Source organism: Danio aesculapii, chromosome 6 (assembly GCF_903798145.1).
Source record: "Danio aesculapii chromosome 6, fDanAes4.1, whole genome shotgun sequence".
In the NCBI taxonomy this organism is placed as follows: Eukaryota; Metazoa; Chordata; class Actinopteri; order Cypriniformes; family Danionidae; genus Danio; species Danio aesculapii.
In genome coordinates, this window is record NC_079440.1 from 43,207,479 (window position 1) to 43,227,686 (window position 20,208).

Below are 20,208 nucleotides of genomic sequence, written 5' to 3' on the forward strand. Positions count from 1 at the left end.
TAATATCCATTAAAACAAACATTATTTTGAGCGAAATGTGGATTAATCAGGCATAAACATGAAACCAATGAATAAATATAGACGCGTGGTGTAAATTAGGTTTCAGGTGTCAAGCTGGAAAAACGGTAAATTCTTATTGGCTGGAGACTCATTTATCCTGCCGGGAGGAGTCTGCCCTCTGCCTCTGCTTCATATACAACTCTTTTGCACGCTGGTTTTGACAGATTGCTCTGTGACCACCTGTGCCCATCATCCTGATGCTGATCCCTGTACCTTTTGAACTGTATGCGCGTGCCATGGAGTTGCAGTGACGAGATAGATAAGGTCGGTAACTGTTCTTGGACTATTTCCAACCCACTTTATTGTTTGTTTACCAAGATTTTGCTCTCAATCATGATTTAAAGATCTACATTAGTTCACACCAAGGCACAAAGCGGTGGTGATCAGCTGTGGCATTAGTGTGTTATCTCTATCTTTGAGGTCGTCGACGCGTGCAGCCACTTGAAAGTGGGGAAGTGATAAAAACTGTATTGCGTTTCAGGAGACACGCGAACTCCTGATTTCACATATTCTTGTTAGCCTGGGCTAGCGTTTACGCAGTCGTATTTAATAACTTAATCTAAGGTAATCAAAAGAATAAAACACGCCGGATGAACTTGGATTAACTTATCAAGCTTTCTAATCGCACAGGAATATCGGCATCCCTACTGGAAAGAGAGATGATGGAGCCCGCTGCGGAACCCCGGTGGATGATGCATGCTCATCATTCAGCCGTAATGGGCACCTCTGATTCGGTGTCTCCTCATGCTGGTCTGGGACATCATAGTTCGGGCTATATGGAGCCAGGAGCCCCGTTATTACAACCAGACGAGGTGGATGTATTTCTCAGTCATTTGGACTCTCAGGGAAACCCCTACTATCACACACACGGGTCCCACTCTCATTCCCGTGCACGGATGTCTTACAGCCAAACGCATGGTGAGTAGGCCTGCGTCGAGATCTAGCCTTTTTTGACAGTGTCGCTTTTTTATATTTTAGAAGAACGGATTGTTTTTTTACTCTTTTTTTTTTTTGATTTCCACAATACTGAAAATAGAGCATGCATATTTTTTATATCCACTATTGTCAGATTTAAAAGAAAAAATAATTTCATCTGCGAGATAATTTTCTTTTATTATTCTAAAAGTAAATTATTAGGATTTTTTAAAAATTACAAATGAATAATTAAATGGCAATCTAGTTCTCACCTGTGGTGTCATTCAATGAACGCAAGTTCCAGCTTAATTTAATTCAGCTTATTCGCAAATTGTTTTCTCACCGCAATTATTGTGTTAAAATATTACAAATTAAATACTATTTTACATAGGCTACGCCATGTTTTAAATTTTAATATAATTTAGCCTATAATATTATGATATCCAATATTAAACAAACTTGCCTTTTTGTCTACATTTTCTAAATAAATAGGCTAATCATGAAAACAAAATAGCTATCGTTTCGCAGACGTAAAGAAAAACAAACAAAACAAAAAACATCGGGTTGAAGGTAATTATTAATTTTTAAATAATGTTTTCTTTTGGTTTTGATCTTATATTTAAAGATTAGGCTATTTCAAATGACATCAACTGTTCCACGGAGAACATTTAATAAATTTGATTAATCCACGGGGCAAACGATCTTTATGACAGATTTATGATATTTTATGATTCTTTTTATTTATTATTTTATGTACTGTGTGTTTTGTATGTGGCAGCCCTTGAGATCAAGGCAATTTTCATTATATGGCAAATAAATGTTCTCATAGGTTACTCCTACACATTCTCGTAAAAACAATTCACACTGTTTCAAATCAGTCAACTTCTCAATCACTTTTCAATTTTGCAATGTAAAACATTTTGGAGCTTCCTCAATTGAACTGTGTGCAGACGGGCCAATTTATCCAGCCCGTTTTACAACGTAATTAAACATGCAAAACTGAACTGACTCTGGCAATGCACCTGTAAGACTATACATTTTTTTCTTTTTGCCAGCACGCCTTACGGGTGGCTCAATGTGTCGACCTCACCTGATCAACACTCACGGTCTTTCTTTACTGGACAACAGCAAATCGACCTTTTCGACAGCTCAGCACCACGGCTCGTGGACTGTCAGCCACCTGGGCAAAGCGGTTCTGCATTCAGCAGGCGCCGAAACCCCCACCGGCCTGTACGCGGGCACCGGTGCGCCAGCCTCGGGTTCGATGCCGTGCCTGTCGATGACGCAACACTGCAGCGCTCAGCTCTACTGCCTGCCGCCCACCCCGCCCAAAGACGCGTCCCCGGACCCGACCTGTGCCGCGGTAAGGGATGCCGCGAAGTACCATCTCCATCTAGTTGACGGGATGAAGATGGAGGGCTCCAGTCCAATCCGTAGCAATCCGCATCTGGCGCAAACGACACCCCCTATACCTTCATATCCCGATTATTCAGTAGCCGGAGCGCACGAGTATCCCGCCAGTGTGTTTCACTCCAGAAATCTGCTCGGAAACATGTCGACAAAATGCAAAAGTAAAAACCGCGCTTTCTCAGGTAAGTTGAGATTTTATAGCGAAACCAACAAAAGGTAATAGTCAGTCCAAGTTATTTTCTATATTAGCAAGCACTGAATAATGAAGATGCTATACTTTTGAATCAATGCAAAACATGAGGAGACGCAATGCAATGAATTACAGTATTTGTAAATGTGATAACATGATAACCAGGTTTAATTTTGACAGCAATATTAAAATAAAAAAGCACTAGTACTATTCATAATTATAATGGCATAAATAGGCCAATTAGCCTACATTTAAGTTGTTTTATGAAACATGTTTGGTTATGGTCACAAATCTACTTTATTTATCCACTTTCTGGGAAGTCAAATAGTTCAGCGCAATTAACCAGCTACACAATTCTATCTTGACAATGAATATCAACGTATAAAATTATCAGTTAACACTTGATTTATGAAAGCAGCACATTAAAATAAGGTATTACCTGTACAGTTGCTTCCTGTGCGCAATTCTTAACCCACCAAAAGATGGCACATAGACATGACCGAAAGAACTGAAAAGTAAAAAAGTTTTAATAATCAGTCTGTAATAAATAATGTCAGCACAAATAAGCTGTTTTCTCTATTTCCCACCCTCTCTCTCTCCTGATGTGTATCGGGTGCCAAAAGGACGTGAATGTGTAAACTGTGGAGCTACATCGACTCCTCTGTGGCGGAGAGATGGCACAGGTCATTATCTGTGTAATGCATGTGGACTCTACCACAAGATGAATGGGCAGAACAGACCTCTCATCAGACCCAAGCGCAGATTGGTATGTGCCACACACACACACACACACGTCTTAACCACACCATTACACAGTTCAAGTACAACCATAGTAAAAGACACCACTCTAACAGACAACTGAAACCTGCTCTAAACAACATATACTGTGTTCAAGCAGTTATGATCAGTTTATGTAACATTGTTATGTTGTCTGAGCTACACGATCAGTCATACAAAGCCTTTTATAATTTGATAGTGCCATGAATAGTCTGTGAATAATGTCTAAATATTAATGACAAAGAAACTGGTTCATGAGGTTTAGACAATAGTAACACATTTAAGGAAAACTGCCATGCATTTCCGAACAGTGTTTTGATCTCTGTTCTCACTGGACGCACTAACAGAGAATGTGTACACAAAATGGAGAGAGAGGGACAGAAAAAAGAGAAAAAAGCACATGTCTGGGTGTGTGTACTGGACCATGGCCCTATTGATGGGTTTAAATAGCAAGTAATAAATTAGAATTCATTAACCTGAAGAGAAGTGTAAACTTGACCAGAAATCAGATACTTCTGCTATTCCTGACTGGCCTATATCATCTTACCTTAAATTGAGTATTCCATGACTGCAATGTTAAAAATTCAGCTTCTCCAAAGATATTTTCATGTTGAAAGATATTTTTTCAGCTTTCTATCAACTTTATAGATGTCTGGTGTACTGGTTGAGCACAAAGCAGCAGCACATTCAATGCCACTAAAAGGAAACATAATAAATCTGCTTGAAAGTGACGGTGTTTTGTTTAAGATGGTATTAGCTGTAAATTAGGCTTGAGTCAGTGTGTGACGAGTGCTTCTGCACCAGCTACAGGTCGTATATTAGAAGAGCAGAGACAGCTCGGTCCATTTGTTTCCTTGGCAGGATGTCTGTCCGGTACCGATAACTTTGTGAGACCCAAAAACGCTTCCTTTTGTGGTTGTTTTCTAGCCGTGTTTTCTTTCAGCATGTTGAGTGCCTACTTTACCTGTATAGTTCTGTGAATTTATGGCGCACTTCTGTTTGGCCTAAGGAATTTGAGAGTCAAGTCATAGATTCTGTCCAGCATCAACCGGCTTCTTTGATCAGTTTCTTAGTTTTAAATTGAATTCCAGAAAGTATTTGTAAGTTTTGTTTGTCTATATTTAATTGTTTATGTCAAACTTTATTTTAAGGTGTCAATGTTTTACGTACTTAGTATAGTAATTACAATTAATTATGCATAATTACATGCAAGTAACCCTAAACCTAACCTGCCTTCTAGCACTAACCATATACTGTAGTAAGTACACGTAATTATTCATTCGTATAATTCAGAAGTGAAATGAAGTTACATTGTAACAATGACACCTTAAGAAACTTGTTAATTTAAATAGCTTCAGTATTTATGTTTTCCTTGCCTATATAAACAATTTAATTAAACATTTTTAATGCTCTTGCTTTGTATAACACAAAGCTGCATTCAGTTTGTTAGGTTTACATGTTCTTGAGAGAAGAATACTGTGAAAACTATCTTAAGATGTCATTGTATTGGTTTGGCAGTTTTGTCATTAAAGTTGGGTTGTGCTTTTTTAACAATTAATTACTGGATCGTATAAGGTAACAATAAGCTACACAAAGATTAAGATTACGTTCAGGGCTAGGTTTAGGGATAATCCCTAGTTATTAAACAATTTATTTATTGACTATAATAAATATGCACGTGTGAAACAGGATTGTAAAATAAAGCACTACCACAGTTTGCTTTAAGCTTTAAACATTTTTGTGCATGTCTGTAATGCAGTCTATGTCCAAAAGAACAGGACAGGTTTGAATTTTCCAAAACAGGACATTCCAAACAGGATTTGGAGTCTCAATCTTCATATTATTGTTATGAGGTCTAACCACAGTTCTATTCATTTGTCTTTCAGTGAGGTATAATGTGTAATACGATACTCTGCCCAAAAGACAAATCCAAAATATAATATGCTGAAATTAAAGAAGAGTAATATACTGAAAGTTTTAGGAATTAAAAATACATTTTGCACATGCATGTTGTTTTATTATATAGTACATTTTAGTTACAATAACCCTCTTGAGTTGTATGATTTCATTTATGAATCAGATTGTACGTAAATATTTGTATGCTGAAGTGACCGATTTTTGCAGAATTACAGAATCTTTTTTTTTTTTCGCTGTTCAACCCTACTTAATTTTTTCACAACTCTTAGTACTTGATCTTAATGTCTTTGTCTGTTGCAGTCAGCATCTCGACGAGCAGGCACCTGTTGTGCCAACTGCCAGACTGGGACCACCACACTCTGGAGACGTAATGCCAACGGAGAGCCCGTCTGCAATGCCTGCGGTCTATACTACAAACTACACAATGTGAGTAAATTTGTATGCATCAATGCACAATGTAGAATATAAACACAAAATTGCAGATTCAATCTACTCTAATGTCACATAAATTGTCAAATTTGTAATAAATAAATATAAAATAGGTCCGTTCACCTAATCACATTGCCATATGGATTAGAGTCTATGAATATTAAAGTGCAAAAAGACTATTTAAAGATGAAGTCTATGTAGTGTTAAAGCTAGGAAGGCATGTTCTGTCTTCCTGCGAATTAATGGCAGTTTTTTATATTACACATACATTTCTTAAGTATGTGTAATGCTGCTCTAGTATTTTACCTTTTAAATAAGAATTCCTATTTTCATATCATGTTTGCCGAGACACTGAAGCATCTTGACAAACACCTTTCAGAATTAAACATTGGTTTATCTTAATTAATTTAAGAAATACTGACAGAAAAGACATGTAACAGTGACAAAGCACTGCAGGAAAGACAGAAAAAAATGTGGGCACGAAATAATCTGTTCCCTTGTTTTAAAAGAACAATACATATTTTTCACCCCTAGAGGGAATGAATTCACAACAAACAAAAACGTAGTTTAATGACCGAATGTGGAATCATGGAAGTTGTCATCTTCATTACATCCTACAGCTCTTCTGAAATCATTCATGGTTAAACTGTTTAAAACTTATTATCATGGTAATATGAAGCAAAGTAAAGGTTATTGCACACTGAATCCAAAATTTTCGTCCGTAATTTTGTAAAAAATTAATTAGACCTCACGTTGTGTCAGTCATATTGACACACTGCCTCCGAAACTTTCGTCTCTCATAAAAAAAATTTAAACCAGGTTCGATTTTGTTCCTGCTTTTCGCATCCGAAAAAGTGCTTTGAGAGATGTTTTGACAGTTCAGAGCCACCATACAAGCAAAAAGCTAAATACAGAATACAGTCATTTTAGCTACAGATAACTTTAGGACAAACACAGTGCATAAAATAAAGACAGAATGTGGCGGACAGTTGAGAATCCGCTGGATTAAGTGACTGGTGCACCTCTGCCCTGCTGCGGTTTGGTGTGTGTGTGTGTCCATACATTTGACGTACTGCTCATAGACATTATGGGCCCTATCATATACCCGGCGCAATGCGCGACGCAATAGTTGTTTGCTAGTTTTAGTTTGGCGCAAGAGTCGTTTTGACGTTTTGCGGCACAATGTTTAAACAGCAAATGCATTTGTGCTCATATGTGCGCCCATAGGCATTCTGATCTAAAAAAGGAGGTGTGATGAGGCGCATTGCTGGGGCGTTGCTATTTTGAGAAACTTTAATAGACTGTTCTATAGACCAGAACAAAGCCGGTCTATTGTCCAGCGCAGAGCGCGTTAGTTATGCACCTCGCTTACACATTGCTTAATACAAACAGGATGAACAGCAATACGCAAATATCTTTACTTATGAAAAATAATTAAAATATTAAGGATATATATAGGATATAATAAGGATCTATATAGGGTATAAATATAAAGGATTCAAATATAACAAACATATTATTTTCTAGCCTACATAAATATAAAAACCATACTTTCATGTCTTCTTCATCTCGGGGGGCTTTTTCAGTTCATTCATAACAATTAGCTTTTGTATAATGTTATTATTATTAGCAGTATTATTTATTATATGCATATTTATATTTGTTTTATTAAGAACAAGCTTAGATTTGCCCATCTGTCAGGTTTTAGACCATATGGGGGACAGCATGTGTATTTGGATAAAACTCAGTTTTTTGACCACACTTCGTTATTATTGTTCATTTATTCGTTTGCTGGAAATTAGAACTGAATTAAGAAATAGTTTTGACACAAATATTTGTGCTTAACAAACTAAATTAATTATTTATAGGCTAATGGATGTCTGTGCGTACAAGAAGTTTCCCTATCCACGAGAGTGAAAGCGAAAGTAAACAATGAGGAGGCTCATCTCTCATTCTCGCGCTGTAGATGTTCTATTTATTTGTTTTCTCTCTAGTGAAGGGTTCAGTTTTTACACTTACAAAGTCCGTCATGTAAATAGCAAATGCGCTATGACACGACGCAACTGACTCTGAAAGGGAATGGGAGTTGAGTCTCTGGTTTATTCTTAAAACACACCTATAACTCATTAAGAAAATTAGCTCCTTCCATCCATAAATTAGCAAAAGTGGATTCTGACACGCCCTTAATGCGTTTGCGCCCTGTGCTTTGCGCTGTTATGAAGCGGACAGGAGACAGAGGTAAGGAAACGTTAGGGTGTTTATTAAATGACAACAAGGAGCACATGAAGGATAGCCAGGAGGATCAGGAATGATGTTGGGGTCTTTTCCTCCGTGGCTGGGTAACAGGAATACACGAGGATGGACAGCACACACCAGATACAGCTGACAGAGGATGACACAGACTTGGAAGGACTGGAAGACAGGACGATTCGGGAGGACCAGGAAGACTAGGAGGAATACAAAGAGAACAGGTAAGTAAATCGTTTGTTTTAGCTGAGGATGACTACGCTGAGTGGTCGCTCAGTTGTCCGCTTACGTCGAGACGAGCCCGGACAATGAGCGACTGGAGTGCTGTGCTTTTATCTGGTGCTCGTGAATGTGATGCAGCTGTGTGCTCATTAGAAGTCAGGTGATGGTGATCTTCGTGAGTGGGGATCGTGAGAGCCTGACCAATCCGTGACAGTACCCCCCTCCCCAGGGCCCGCTCCTGAGGGCCGACACCTCCGACGCCGTGGTGGTCTCCCTCTGCCTCTAGGCGCTGGGAACTCAGGGTGGCTCTCATGAAACTCCACCATGAGACTAGGATCGAGAATATCAGCTCTGGGAACCCATGTCCTTTCTTCGGGGCCGTACCCTTCCCAGTCCACCAGGTACTCCAACTGGCCACCACGACGTCGGGAACGCAAGATCTCCTTCACTGCGTAGACGGCTTCCTTCTTCTAGGAGCAGTGGAGGAGGGGGGTTCCTCTTCGTGGTCAGGCTCTGTGGAGGAAGAACAGGATCGTGATAGGGTTTCAGGAGTGATACGTGGAATGTAGGGTGAATACGGTAGTGAGAGGGTAATTGTAGTTTGTAGGTGACGGGGTTAACCTGTTCCACGATGGTGAAGGGACCAACAAATCGGGGACTTAACTTGCGAGAGGGCAGTCGCATGCGTATGTCCCGGGTGGATAGCCACACCTTTTGTCCGGGTGTGTATCTGGGTTCTTCAGACCTTCTTCTATCGGCGGTTACCTTGCTTCGACGGACTGCCCTCTGCAGATGTTGATGAGCCTCGTCCCAGACTCTCTCGCTCTCCCCGGAACCAGTGATCCACTGCGGGGACATCAGATGGTTCGCCATCCCAGGGAAAGAGCGGTGGTTGGAAGCCCAGGACGCACTGGAATGGCGTGAGTCCGGTGGAGGGTTGCCGCAGTGAATTTTGGGCATATTCTGCCCAGCCCAAATACTGGCTCCAGGAGCTCTGGTGACCACTGCAGAAGGTCCTCAGGAACCGTCCCACCTCCTGAATCTTCCTCTCTGTCTGCCCGTTGGTTTGGGGATGATATCCAGAAGAGAGGCTGACGGCCACACCTAGGAGCTTGAAGAAGGCTTTCCATAGACGTGAGATGAACTGTGGACCTCTGTCCGACACAATATCTTCTGGAATACCAAATGACCTGAAGACTTGATTAAAGATATTGTCGGCTGTTTCAAAGGCTGTGGGAAGACCTTTCAGAGGGATTAGTTTGACAAACTTTGAGAATCTATCTACGATGACTAGAATACAGGTATTACCTTCTGACGAAGGGAGGTCAGTGATAAAGTCCACTCCTAGGTGTGACCAGGGACGGTTCGGAATCGGCAAGGGATGGAGCTTTCCAGCGGGTAGATGACGTGGGCTCTTGGATTGGGCACAGTCCTTACAGCCCTGAACATATTGCCTCACATCCCTTGCCATGTTTGGCCACCAGAATCGTTGGGATACTAGCGAGAGAGTATTGTTGATCCCTGGATGTCCAGTGCCTAGCGAGGTATGTAAGGAGTGGATCAGATCTACCCGGTGTTCAGGTGGTATGAACTGCCGATGAGGAGGGCATCCCGGCGGAGCAGGGGCTTCCGGAGTGGCAACGACTGGAGGAGCGTTCCAGGTGATCGGACAAATGGAGATGTGTTCGGGAAGAATCTTCGTTGGGAGTTCTTCATGATCGTGATGCTCGTGTAAACGAGAGAGAGCGTCTGCTCTTAGATTCTTGGGTCCTGGACGATAGGAAATGGAGAAATCAAAACGTGAGAAGAAAAGTGACCATCTGGCTTGACGTGGACATAGTCTCTTGGCCTCTTTGATATATTGGAGGTTTTTGTGATCTGTGATCACCTGGAACGGATGTTTGGCTCCCTCCAACCAGTGACGCCACTCCTCCAAGGCTAGCTTGATTGCTAGAAGCTCCCTGTCTCCTATGCTGTAATTCTGCTCCGCCGGGCTCAACTTCCGAGAGAAATAGGCACAGGGATGCAGTCGGGGCGGTGTAATCATGATGTTGGGATAATACTGCCCCGACGCCGGTGGTGGATGCGTCCGCTTCCACCACGAAAGGAAGATTGGGGTCAGGGATGAGTCAGGAGTGGGGCCCTTGTGAACTCCTTCTTAAGAAGGCGGAAGGCTGCGGCTGCTTCTTTGGTCCACTCCAGTCCTTTGGGTTTACCCTTGAGGAGATTAGTGAGAGGTGATGTAATCCTGCTGTAGTCCTTGATAAACCGTCTATAAAAGTTAGCAAACCCAAGAAACCTCTGGAGCTCCTTAATGGAAGTGGGGTCTGACCAGGATAGAACAGCCTCAATTTTCTTCCCATCCATACGTATACCGGTTTGGTCAATGATGTATCCTAAGAAATGAATCGACTTCTGGTGGAATGAGCATTTCTCCGCTTTGAGGTAGAGGTGATGTTCTCTCAATGTGTGTAGGACCTCCGCAACGTGTTGGCGATGTTCGGCCTCACTCCGGGAGTAAATGAGGATGTCATCTATGTACACTATTACAAAGTGGTGAAGAAACTCCCGGAGGACTTCATGAATGAAGTTTTGGAATACGGAGGGGGCGTTGACCAGACCGTAAGGCATGACCTCATATTCATAGTGGCCAGTAGGGGTCACGAATGCTGTCTTCCATTGGTCCCCCTCACGTATTCTTATCAGATTATACGCGCTGCGGAGGTCCAATTTAGTGAAGACTTTTAGCTTCTCGGAGCTGTTCCAAAGCGGCTGGTACCAGAGGAAGGGGATATCGGTATTTTACTGTACCGTTATTTAGGACCCTGTAGTCGATGCATGGACGCAGCCCTCCGTCCTTCTTGGCCACAAAGAAGAAGCTTGAGGCGGCTGGTGATTTTGAGTGACGTATGTACCCCTGACTCAGAGCCTCCCTTATGTAATCTTCCATTGCCTGATTCTCTGGAAGCGAGAGCGGGGAGATCCTACCTCTTGGCAACTGGGCATCTGGAACTAGGGTCGATCGCGCAGTCCCATGGCCGATGCGGCGGTAGCTGGGAAGCTCTCTTGGGGCAGAAGACATCATGAAAGGAGCTGTACTCCTTAGGAATGTGGATAGACTGCTTCTCAGGAGGACTCTCGACCGATGTTGTAAACAAAGAAATGGGGTTCCGACCTTGAAGAGGGAGATTTGGAAAACAGGTAGGTGTACATCCAGATCCCCATTTCTTTACTCTCCTGTGCCCCAAGAGATGATGGGATCGTGCTTCACCAGCCACGGGCGCCCTAGAATGATGTCCATATTTGCAACCCTCCAGAACCAGAAATTGAATCCTCTCTTGATGTAACAACCCCACTTGAAGAAGGATGTCTTCGCATTGTCGATGGATACGGGTCGAAGATCGAGTGCACTGGGTTATCGGTTGTATCTGGTATATATGCGAGGACGCCTCAGTACGTAGGTGGAGTTGACGACAGAGGGATTGGGAGATGAAGTTCCCTGCTGACCCGGAGTCGATGAGGGCTGTGACAAGGAGAGAAATAGAGGCAAGTAGTTATTTGTACGGTGGTAGTAAGTGGTTTACATTGTTCAATATTCGTACTGAATACACTCACTGAAGTCCGAATGGGACGAAGGGGACACTCCATACGGGTGTGTCCACTGACACCGCAGTATAGACACAGACCCCGGGTCAGCCTCCTCTGTCGTTCCGCTGATGTCAGTCTTCCAGACTCTATTATCATGGGTTCTGGTTCTGGAGAGGCTGTTGACTCAGGCGATTGGAGGAGTGCAGACGAGGGGGGTGATGGTGTCCTGTTGATAGGAACGGAGACGATCGGAACATCGGAGAGAATGTTGGATGAATCTCTCCAGACCCATAGTATCATCTAATGTGGCCAGCTGGATTCGGAGAGTGGGTTCCAAGCCGAGCCGGTACGTGGTCAACAACGATCTCTCATTCCATCCACTTGCAGCTGCTAGAGTGCGAAACCGGAGAGCATATTCCTGTGTAGATAGAGTACCTTGCTTTAGATGATACAGCTGCTCTCCAGCGGCTACTTCCCCATCAGAACGTCCAAACACCTCTTTGAAATACTCCGTGAAGGTAGTGATGGAATTCATGACCGGCCCGGCTTGGTTCCAGATCGTCTCAGCCCATTTAAGTGCAGGTCCAGAGAGTAGTGATACGATGTAGGCGATCTTTGACTTATCTGTGGGATATAGAGAAGGTTGCATTTCGAATATGAGGGAACATTGTAACAGAAAACCATTGCACTCCCCCGCTCCGCCTGAGTAGGGCGCTGGTCGGGCCATGGGACTGGAAGGAAGGGCCGAAGAAGAAACTGTGGGAGGCGGAAGTGCTCGGTGCTGGTGGTGCGTTGGAAAGTGGAGCTGGTGGCTGTAGAATCCGCTTCAACTGGTCCACCAGCTCTTGAAAGTGATCGGGGGTGCTCATGTTGTCGTCGTTATAGGTCCGGGCTTCTGTTATGAAGCGGACAGGAGACAGAGGTAAGGAAACGTTAGGGTGTTTATTAAATGACAACAAGGAGCACATGAAGGATAGCCAGGAGGATCAGGAATGATGTTGGGGTCTTTTCCTCCGTGGCTGGGTAACAGGAATACACGAGGATGGACAGCACACACCAGATACAGCTGACAGAGGATGACACAGACTTGGAAGGACTGGAAGACAGGACGATTCGGGAGGACCAGGAAGACTAGGAGGAATACAAAGAGAACAGGTAAGTAAATCGTTTGTTTTAGCTGAGGAGGACTACGCTGAGTGGTCGCTCAGTTGTCCGCTTACGTCGAGACGAGCCCGGACAATGAGCGACTGGAGTGCTGTGCTTTTATCTGGTGCTCGTGAATGTGATGCAGCTGTGTGCTCATTAGAAGTCAGGTGATGGTGATCTTCGTGAGTGGGGATCGTGAGAGCCTGACCAATCCGTGACATGCGCATGGATCGTCAAAATAGAGCCCTATAATAGAAAGCATGGTTTATTATATAAATACAATTTAGAAATCTACGGTGGTATGACGTGATAAGCATCGCAACATAGGATACGGTCTATGTCAATAGTTATTGGCTTGTTTCTCTGGGTTTCAACATTCTTCTAAACATTTGGGAAAATAAATTAAAAAATCAAACATATTGTACCTTTAAGTAAATCATGTGCTTTATGCAATTATGCCTGCCCTTATTCTAGGTAGATTGTGCGCACAAAATAATTATTTGCTGTAACTTCTGTCCATGTATGCATTCTCATTACTCTAATATTTTGTAAAGATGATAGCTATATATAAAGTTATACAGTCATTCGTATATAGATATACATTAATACGTAGACTACAGAAGATTTATAAAGAGATAATGACTATTTTGTGAAGACATTTTTACTTAATAATAAATAAATTGTGGGCACAATCTAAATTAAGGAAACCATTTTATTTTATTTTCTTCTTGCAAGTCATGTGTGCTAAAATCTTGACTTAAATTGCAAAAAAGTTTACTGAAATTTAAATGGAAACATGAGAAACAGAATTTAAATTAAAAACATTTAACATTTGGCCCTAACAACAAATTTTATAGACAGACTACAACTAAGTGAATGATAGAATAAACAAATTATTAGCCCCCCCCCCCCCCCCCCCCCCCCTTGATTTTTATCTTCTTTTTTTAAATATTTTCCAAATGATGTTTAACAGAGCAAGGACAAATAATATGTCTGATAATATTTTTTCTTCTGGAGAAAGTCTTATTTGTTTTATTTTGGCTAGAGTAAAAGCAGTTTTTCATTTTTTATGAACCATTTTAAGGTCAAAATTGTTAGCCCCTTAAAGCTAATTTTTTTCCCAACTGTCTACAGAACAAACTATCATTATACAATAACTTGTCTAATTACCCTATCCTGCCTAGTTATCCAAATTATCCTAGTTAAGTCTTTTAATGTCACTTTAAGCTGTATAGAAGTGTCTTGAAAAATATCTAGTGAAATATTATTTACTGTCATCATGGCAAAGATAAAATAATCAGTTATTACAAATGAGATATTAAAACTATTATGTTTAGAAATGTGTTGAAAACATCTTCTCTCTGTTAAACAGGATTGTGGAAAAAAATAAACAGGGGGGCTAATAATTCAGGAGGGTTAATAATTCAACTGTACATATAATAAAAATTGCACTATTGACTAATAATCCTTAAATGGTTAACATTATTTTACTGTGTTTGTGCATTTAGGTGAACCGTCCACTTACTATGAAGAAGGATGGGATTCAGACACGCAACAGGAAAATGTCCGGCAAATCTAAGAAGAGGAGAGGAGAACACTTTCATCAGTTTGACAGTTGTGTGCACGACAAACCCTCTACCTTCAGCCACATGGCTAACATGCACCACCCGTTCAATATGACTCCGCAAATACAATTACATCCTGCATTCAGTCACAGCAGCTTAGTCACTGCTATAGGATGAGAGACAGCTGTAGAAGGCAACACAACTAATCAACACTTACTATCTCCATTCTTTGGTTTCACTGTACAGGACATTTCGTTAACACTTCAGATGTTCATTATGCAAGGTTTAAAATTCTATTTGGTCTTGATTTAAAAAGATGCACTTTATTTTGTGGATTCATGAAATGTGTTTTAAGCCAACACGGAATTTGATCGCAGTACACCAAGAGTTTCGTTAATTTGGTCAATTTTAATAAATATTTATTCAAGTATAATCTCAACTTTCATGCCTGATTATGTCATTCATCCGACTGCACTGTTATGTACTTGTGAAGAAGGAAAAAGCCCCATGTTTTTGACCATAACATATGTTTTTAAACATTTGTAATTATGTCTTTAATTTATTTTTCTGATTACTTATTTCCAAGCTTTATGTGAACTATTATTAGCATCAATAGAAAGTTAAACTATCCTTATTTACTGTATACACATATAACACTTAGAAGACACTTTTTTATTGTACATTTATTTTCAAATTTTAGTAAATAAATGATTTTAAAACTGTTTATTGAATTACTTCCCATTGCAGAGATTCTATATAAACAGTCCAAGTGATGTCTCAAAGCTGTGTGCAAGCACAAGAGAAAAGAGCTTATCAGCCTGGTGACTGCACTCAAACACTGAATGAAGAGCAAGACTCTAGAGAGACAGGAGGAAATGGATAGATGTGAGATGAAAGAGCAGACAGTCTTAGGCTTTGTGTTTGTGAGGCCTTTACAAGACCAGCCTTTTGACATAACCCCTGCTTACATTAAATGTTTATTACGATTTCAAAAGTATGTGAAGCATGTGATTTAAAGCAAGAGACCTGAACTATAGAGGCGTCCCTATTATATGAATTATAAAATATATATTAAATATGCCAAAACATAGGAGCACATATGTCAACCACTATTAGAATGTAATTAAAATAATGGCATAAATATAAAAACATTTATTACGCATTTATAATGTATAGATAATAACCAATATTCTATACAAAATGCATCTGAAATATATAATTACATTTGTTTATGAATTAACTTAATTAATACTTTTTTATTATTATACAAACATAAAGTTATGTATTGTAATAATTTATTCCTATTGACATAAATACAAAAGTTCAACTCAACTGCAAAAATTCCTTATAAACTAAAAATGCTAAAAAGTGTTTAGTACATTTTAATTAACTACTTCTATTTAAATACAGATTTTTTTATTATTTTTAAAGGGCACCTATGATGAAAATCATCTTTTGGAAGCTGTTTGGACAGAACTGTGTATAGGTATAGTGTGTCCACTGTCATATTGGAGGGATATAAACACAACAAGTTTCTTTTTTTTTAATTTCCTGATGTTAAAATAGGATTCAAATTCCTCCAATTTTGAGGCCGACTTGAAGTGACGTAGGAGTGCAGTTTCCTTGCCCACCAAACTGATTGACAGCTGTGTATTGACATGTCTCTGTAGTAAAGTGTACAATCAAATCAAAAACACAGGATGTGTGCAAAGCAACTGGGATTAAAAGATCTGTTCAGCTCTCTGTGATCATCAGTCATCATCAAATGTGATCAAGAATGAGTTTTACAAGTTTAAAATGTTTTTAAAACAGTGCATGTTTGTAATAAATTACAGCGATTTTACCGTCTTTATCACCGCAGCCGCATGCCAGTATAGTTTTCAAAGAAGACGCTTCAATCCCAATTAGTGGATGTTCAATGAGGTTTATTTTGTACATTAACATAACGAATATCCATACAGCAGTGGATATTAACGTGTTTCCTGTCATATTTGCCATGCAAAAACAGTGCAAAGTTAAACGCACGTGCTGTGTGTGTATGTGCGTGAACTCTGTAGCAACATTGTGTGTGACTCATCGAAAGGCTTGAATTAACTCCACAATTACTTACTGTGTTGTTTATCTGACACAGCTGGACTGATTGAGCCACACTCTAATGGCGAGTTCAGACTGATTTTAGCCCCAATTTTGACAGGTTTTGAGAAATCTGTGACAAATGCCTGAAATCACAAGCAAATCGGTGCGTTCACGTGAGTAACAATCACACAGTGTGAACAATCACACAGTGTGAAAAGAGGGGATCTGAGAGAATCGCTGATGAGTTGCCGACACCCGTGAGATACTTGGCATGCTAAATACCTGGAGCTGTCGACAATTCAATATCATGCCATATGAAATGTGTTCAGATTGAAAATAACATTGGCGATTACCTACAGCCAATGAGAGAGCAGCATCCATTAGTATGCGTATCTGCAGGCCATCGGGAGTTTAGGGGGAGAAGTTAAAAGCGCTCATATTTAGTTTATTTGAAATCAAAAAATTAAGGAAAAACTAGTGGAAATTTGTCAGGAGCACCCGTGTCACCCGTGAGCAAAATAAGTACATTTTATGCCCCACTAAAGGCTTCTTTCTCATTACGTAGTAAATAACATGAGATAAACTATGTGACCTTGCGTTGTTTGCATGTCACTTCTCACGTGTGTTTGGTTGCGAAACGTAGTTTAGAGAAAGTTGTCGGCGATTCTTCCTATTGTAAAGTCATGCAGTGTGAAACCCCCTGTCGCCAGTCCATCCTGCAGTGTGAACACAGCACCGACAGGACTACTTTGAAAATCCTGCAGTCTGAACTCGGCATAACAGGCATGTGGGAACGGTGGGCGGGGAAAACTAGCATTAAAGGCACAGGCAACAAAAACAGCTACATGGTGTTCAGAGCAGAAAATTCTAATATTCTGAAATGTCTAATAAATAATCTGATGAGTGTTTCGAGCTGAAACACATTCTGGAGACACAAAAGACTCATCTTAAATCTTGAAAAAGGGGTAAAATAGGTCCCCCTTAAATAAGACTTCTTTCAGCCGCATGGTTTCAAATTTCACATTGTGTTTCCAATGCAAGTTTTATATATTCATTTATCTATCTATCTATCTGTTTATATATTTAGCTAGAGTAAATAGCCATGGGATTTGAGTTTAAATCTTAAAGAGATTTCATCTCAGATTCTTCATTCTTTCATCTGTCGTTCTGTATCTCACCCCTCAATCAGAGCATCATGTCTCCTATTCCTCAGTATGGCTACCCTAAATCTCCCTGTTTTTCTATATGCTACTCATGCCAAGCTAAAGAACACACAAAACTTTTACAAACAGATCCGATTCTTTTTTGGTTTCTGATAATGTTGTAATTCCCGGTCTTTCCATTAATTAACCACGATCAGACTGGAAGTTTTCAATTCCAGAAGATAGACTTTTTTTAACATAAAGCAGAGATGTTCAAGAGCAATTCCCAGAGTAATCTGAAGTCTCTCCTGGAGGATTCTGTCTGTCTGTGTCCATGGTCCTGCTTTTATATGTTACATTTCTCCTCCCTGTGTTTTTACCCAGTATACATTTCATACATACATGGTATTTATGGTACTGTGACTTTTTCCTCTTTTATTTATAGCTCTCAACCCTTCTCAGGTCTACATTCCAGTATTGCCTTTGCTAAATTCTTCTAGTATGGTTATGGGTTTACATACATTGTCATGATGGTTTTTGTTAATTCATTTTCTTTTTTCGGCTTAGTCCCTTTATAAATTTGGGGTCGCCACCGCAGAACAAACTGCCAACTTACCCAGCATATGTTTTACACAGTGGATTCCCTTTCAGCCACAACCCAACTCTGGGAAACACCCATACACTCTTGCATTCACACACATACATTACGGATAATAAGCTTATCCAATTCACCTATACCACGTCTGTGGACTGTCAAGCTTTTTTTGCAGTGTATCTCCTGTATACATCACACGCTTGCTCATCATGTCATCAACTACCTGTTAAATGTAGTTGATGTAAAAAAGTAAATGTATTTAGTTGTTTAAAAGACTGTATAAATGATCTTGATTGTGATCGATATCGTGAGATGGGCGTCGCCATGTTTACTTGGGGCCGCACGTTTGCCTCATTCATAAAAGCGGAACAGGCAGGATTCAGCCCGTAAATTCATCGCGTAAATTACTCCCAACATACATGCAAGTGTGTTCACTCCGCTTCGCGCTCAACTAAAGATTTTTTAATAATCAAACGTCCCTGCGTCACGCAACACAAAGAACCGATTAAGAAATTCGTTGCCAACTCTTTTAGTAATCGATTCGTTGTCGCAGTCCTAATATAATCAGCGCTTTATGTTTTAAGTTGTTTTACATATTCAGTTATTCTCCAGCACAGCTTCTCATAGTTGCTCCTGCTCTTCTGCAGGCTGCTCATCTGATTCGGCTCATTTTAAAGCAAAATTTTTTTTGAGAGTAAAAGGGGGAAACAAATCAAAATGAACTAAAACGGAAAGCACTAATCAGAAATCACAATGTTTCTATTTCATCTCACATACAATGCGACCTCAGTGTGCAGATATTTTAAAATTATAACAACCCCAAACCGAAATGAATATAGCACATTTAAAAAAAAAAAAGCACAGTCCCTTCAGAATTTTGTATAGGGACATACTTTTTCATTTCTGTGGCCTAAAATGACTTGATTTTCTGGTGACTCTTCTCAAAACACGTTATAACTTCCTTCAATTCTTGTGTATAGCTGTAAAAATACACATTTTTTATAGAGGGACTGAGTATAAAATCATTAAGGACATCAGCATTTCATGTTGTTCAGTATGACCTAACAGATGTAGCTGTTTGCAAACATTGGGTCTGAAAACTAGGACACAACAGAACCCTCCCATATAAGACAGGCCAAGCAGCATTCAGCCCCTTTCAGTCTGTCTTTTCTTTTCTTCTCCTCATCTTCCTGTTCAGCAGGTAAATTAATTCATCCTCTGTCTCAGAACAATCACCTATTTTAAATGACAAACCGACTGTGAGCGTTCAGTTCCACTCTCGGGACAGCCTGTGTGCTGCGAGAGTGTGTATATGAACTGTATGTGTGTGTTTTATTGCAAGATCTGCTTACTTCCCTGTCCTAGTGGTTTTGTCCATAGAGAAACCTTAGAGGCAGGAAAGTAGGCCGGAGGCAGGAGGGGATTGAGTCTAAATACACTGTTACACATTATTTGGCTCAATTGCAGTAAATCCTGACATATCTGGTAAATCAGGAGTGATTATTATAGAGGCCTTGTTAAAACGAAACGTTTTTGATTGCACTATCATGTCATTTTTTCTTTTTCAGTCCTTTAAAATCTGTTTTAACACATTTAAATGTGTTTTTAATCATTTTAAGTCTTTGTTGTTTTTATTTTCTTATACTCGTTTCTTTTATTGCTGTTTATGTAAATCACTTCGAATTATCATTGTGTTTGAATTGTGCTATATAAATAAACTTGCCTTGCATTGCATTGCTGAAGATGTAGGGCTGGGTGATTAATCGAAAAGTAAATCGAAATAGACATTCAGAATCTATAATCAATCTATTTTTTTCCAGGTCAATTTTTTCAATTACTTTCCCTACCACATGTGAAGTCACATCACCCCACTCTGTTAAGGCTGAAATACATTTATTATATTATGATTTATACTTATTCTATTATTAT

At 40.1% G+C, this 20,208-nt stretch overlaps 1 protein-coding gene across 1 annotated transcript; it reads left to right on the forward strand.

Annotated features, from left to right (window-relative positions):
• Positions 1-237: 237 nt before the first annotated feature.
• On the forward strand, positions 238-15,190 carry gata2b (GATA binding protein 2b). The gene is made up of 6 exons (XM_056460285.1): positions 238-324; positions 691-978; positions 2,031-2,567; positions 3,199-3,341; positions 5,570-5,695; positions 14,410-15,190. The coding sequence occupies exons 2-6, from the start codon at positions 720-722 to the stop codon at positions 14,641-14,643; spliced, it is 1,299 nt and encodes a 432-aa protein (XP_056316260.1). The 5' UTR covers positions 238-324; positions 691-719; the 3' UTR covers positions 14,644-15,190.
• The last annotated feature ends 5,018 nt before the right edge of the window (positions 15,191-20,208 follow it).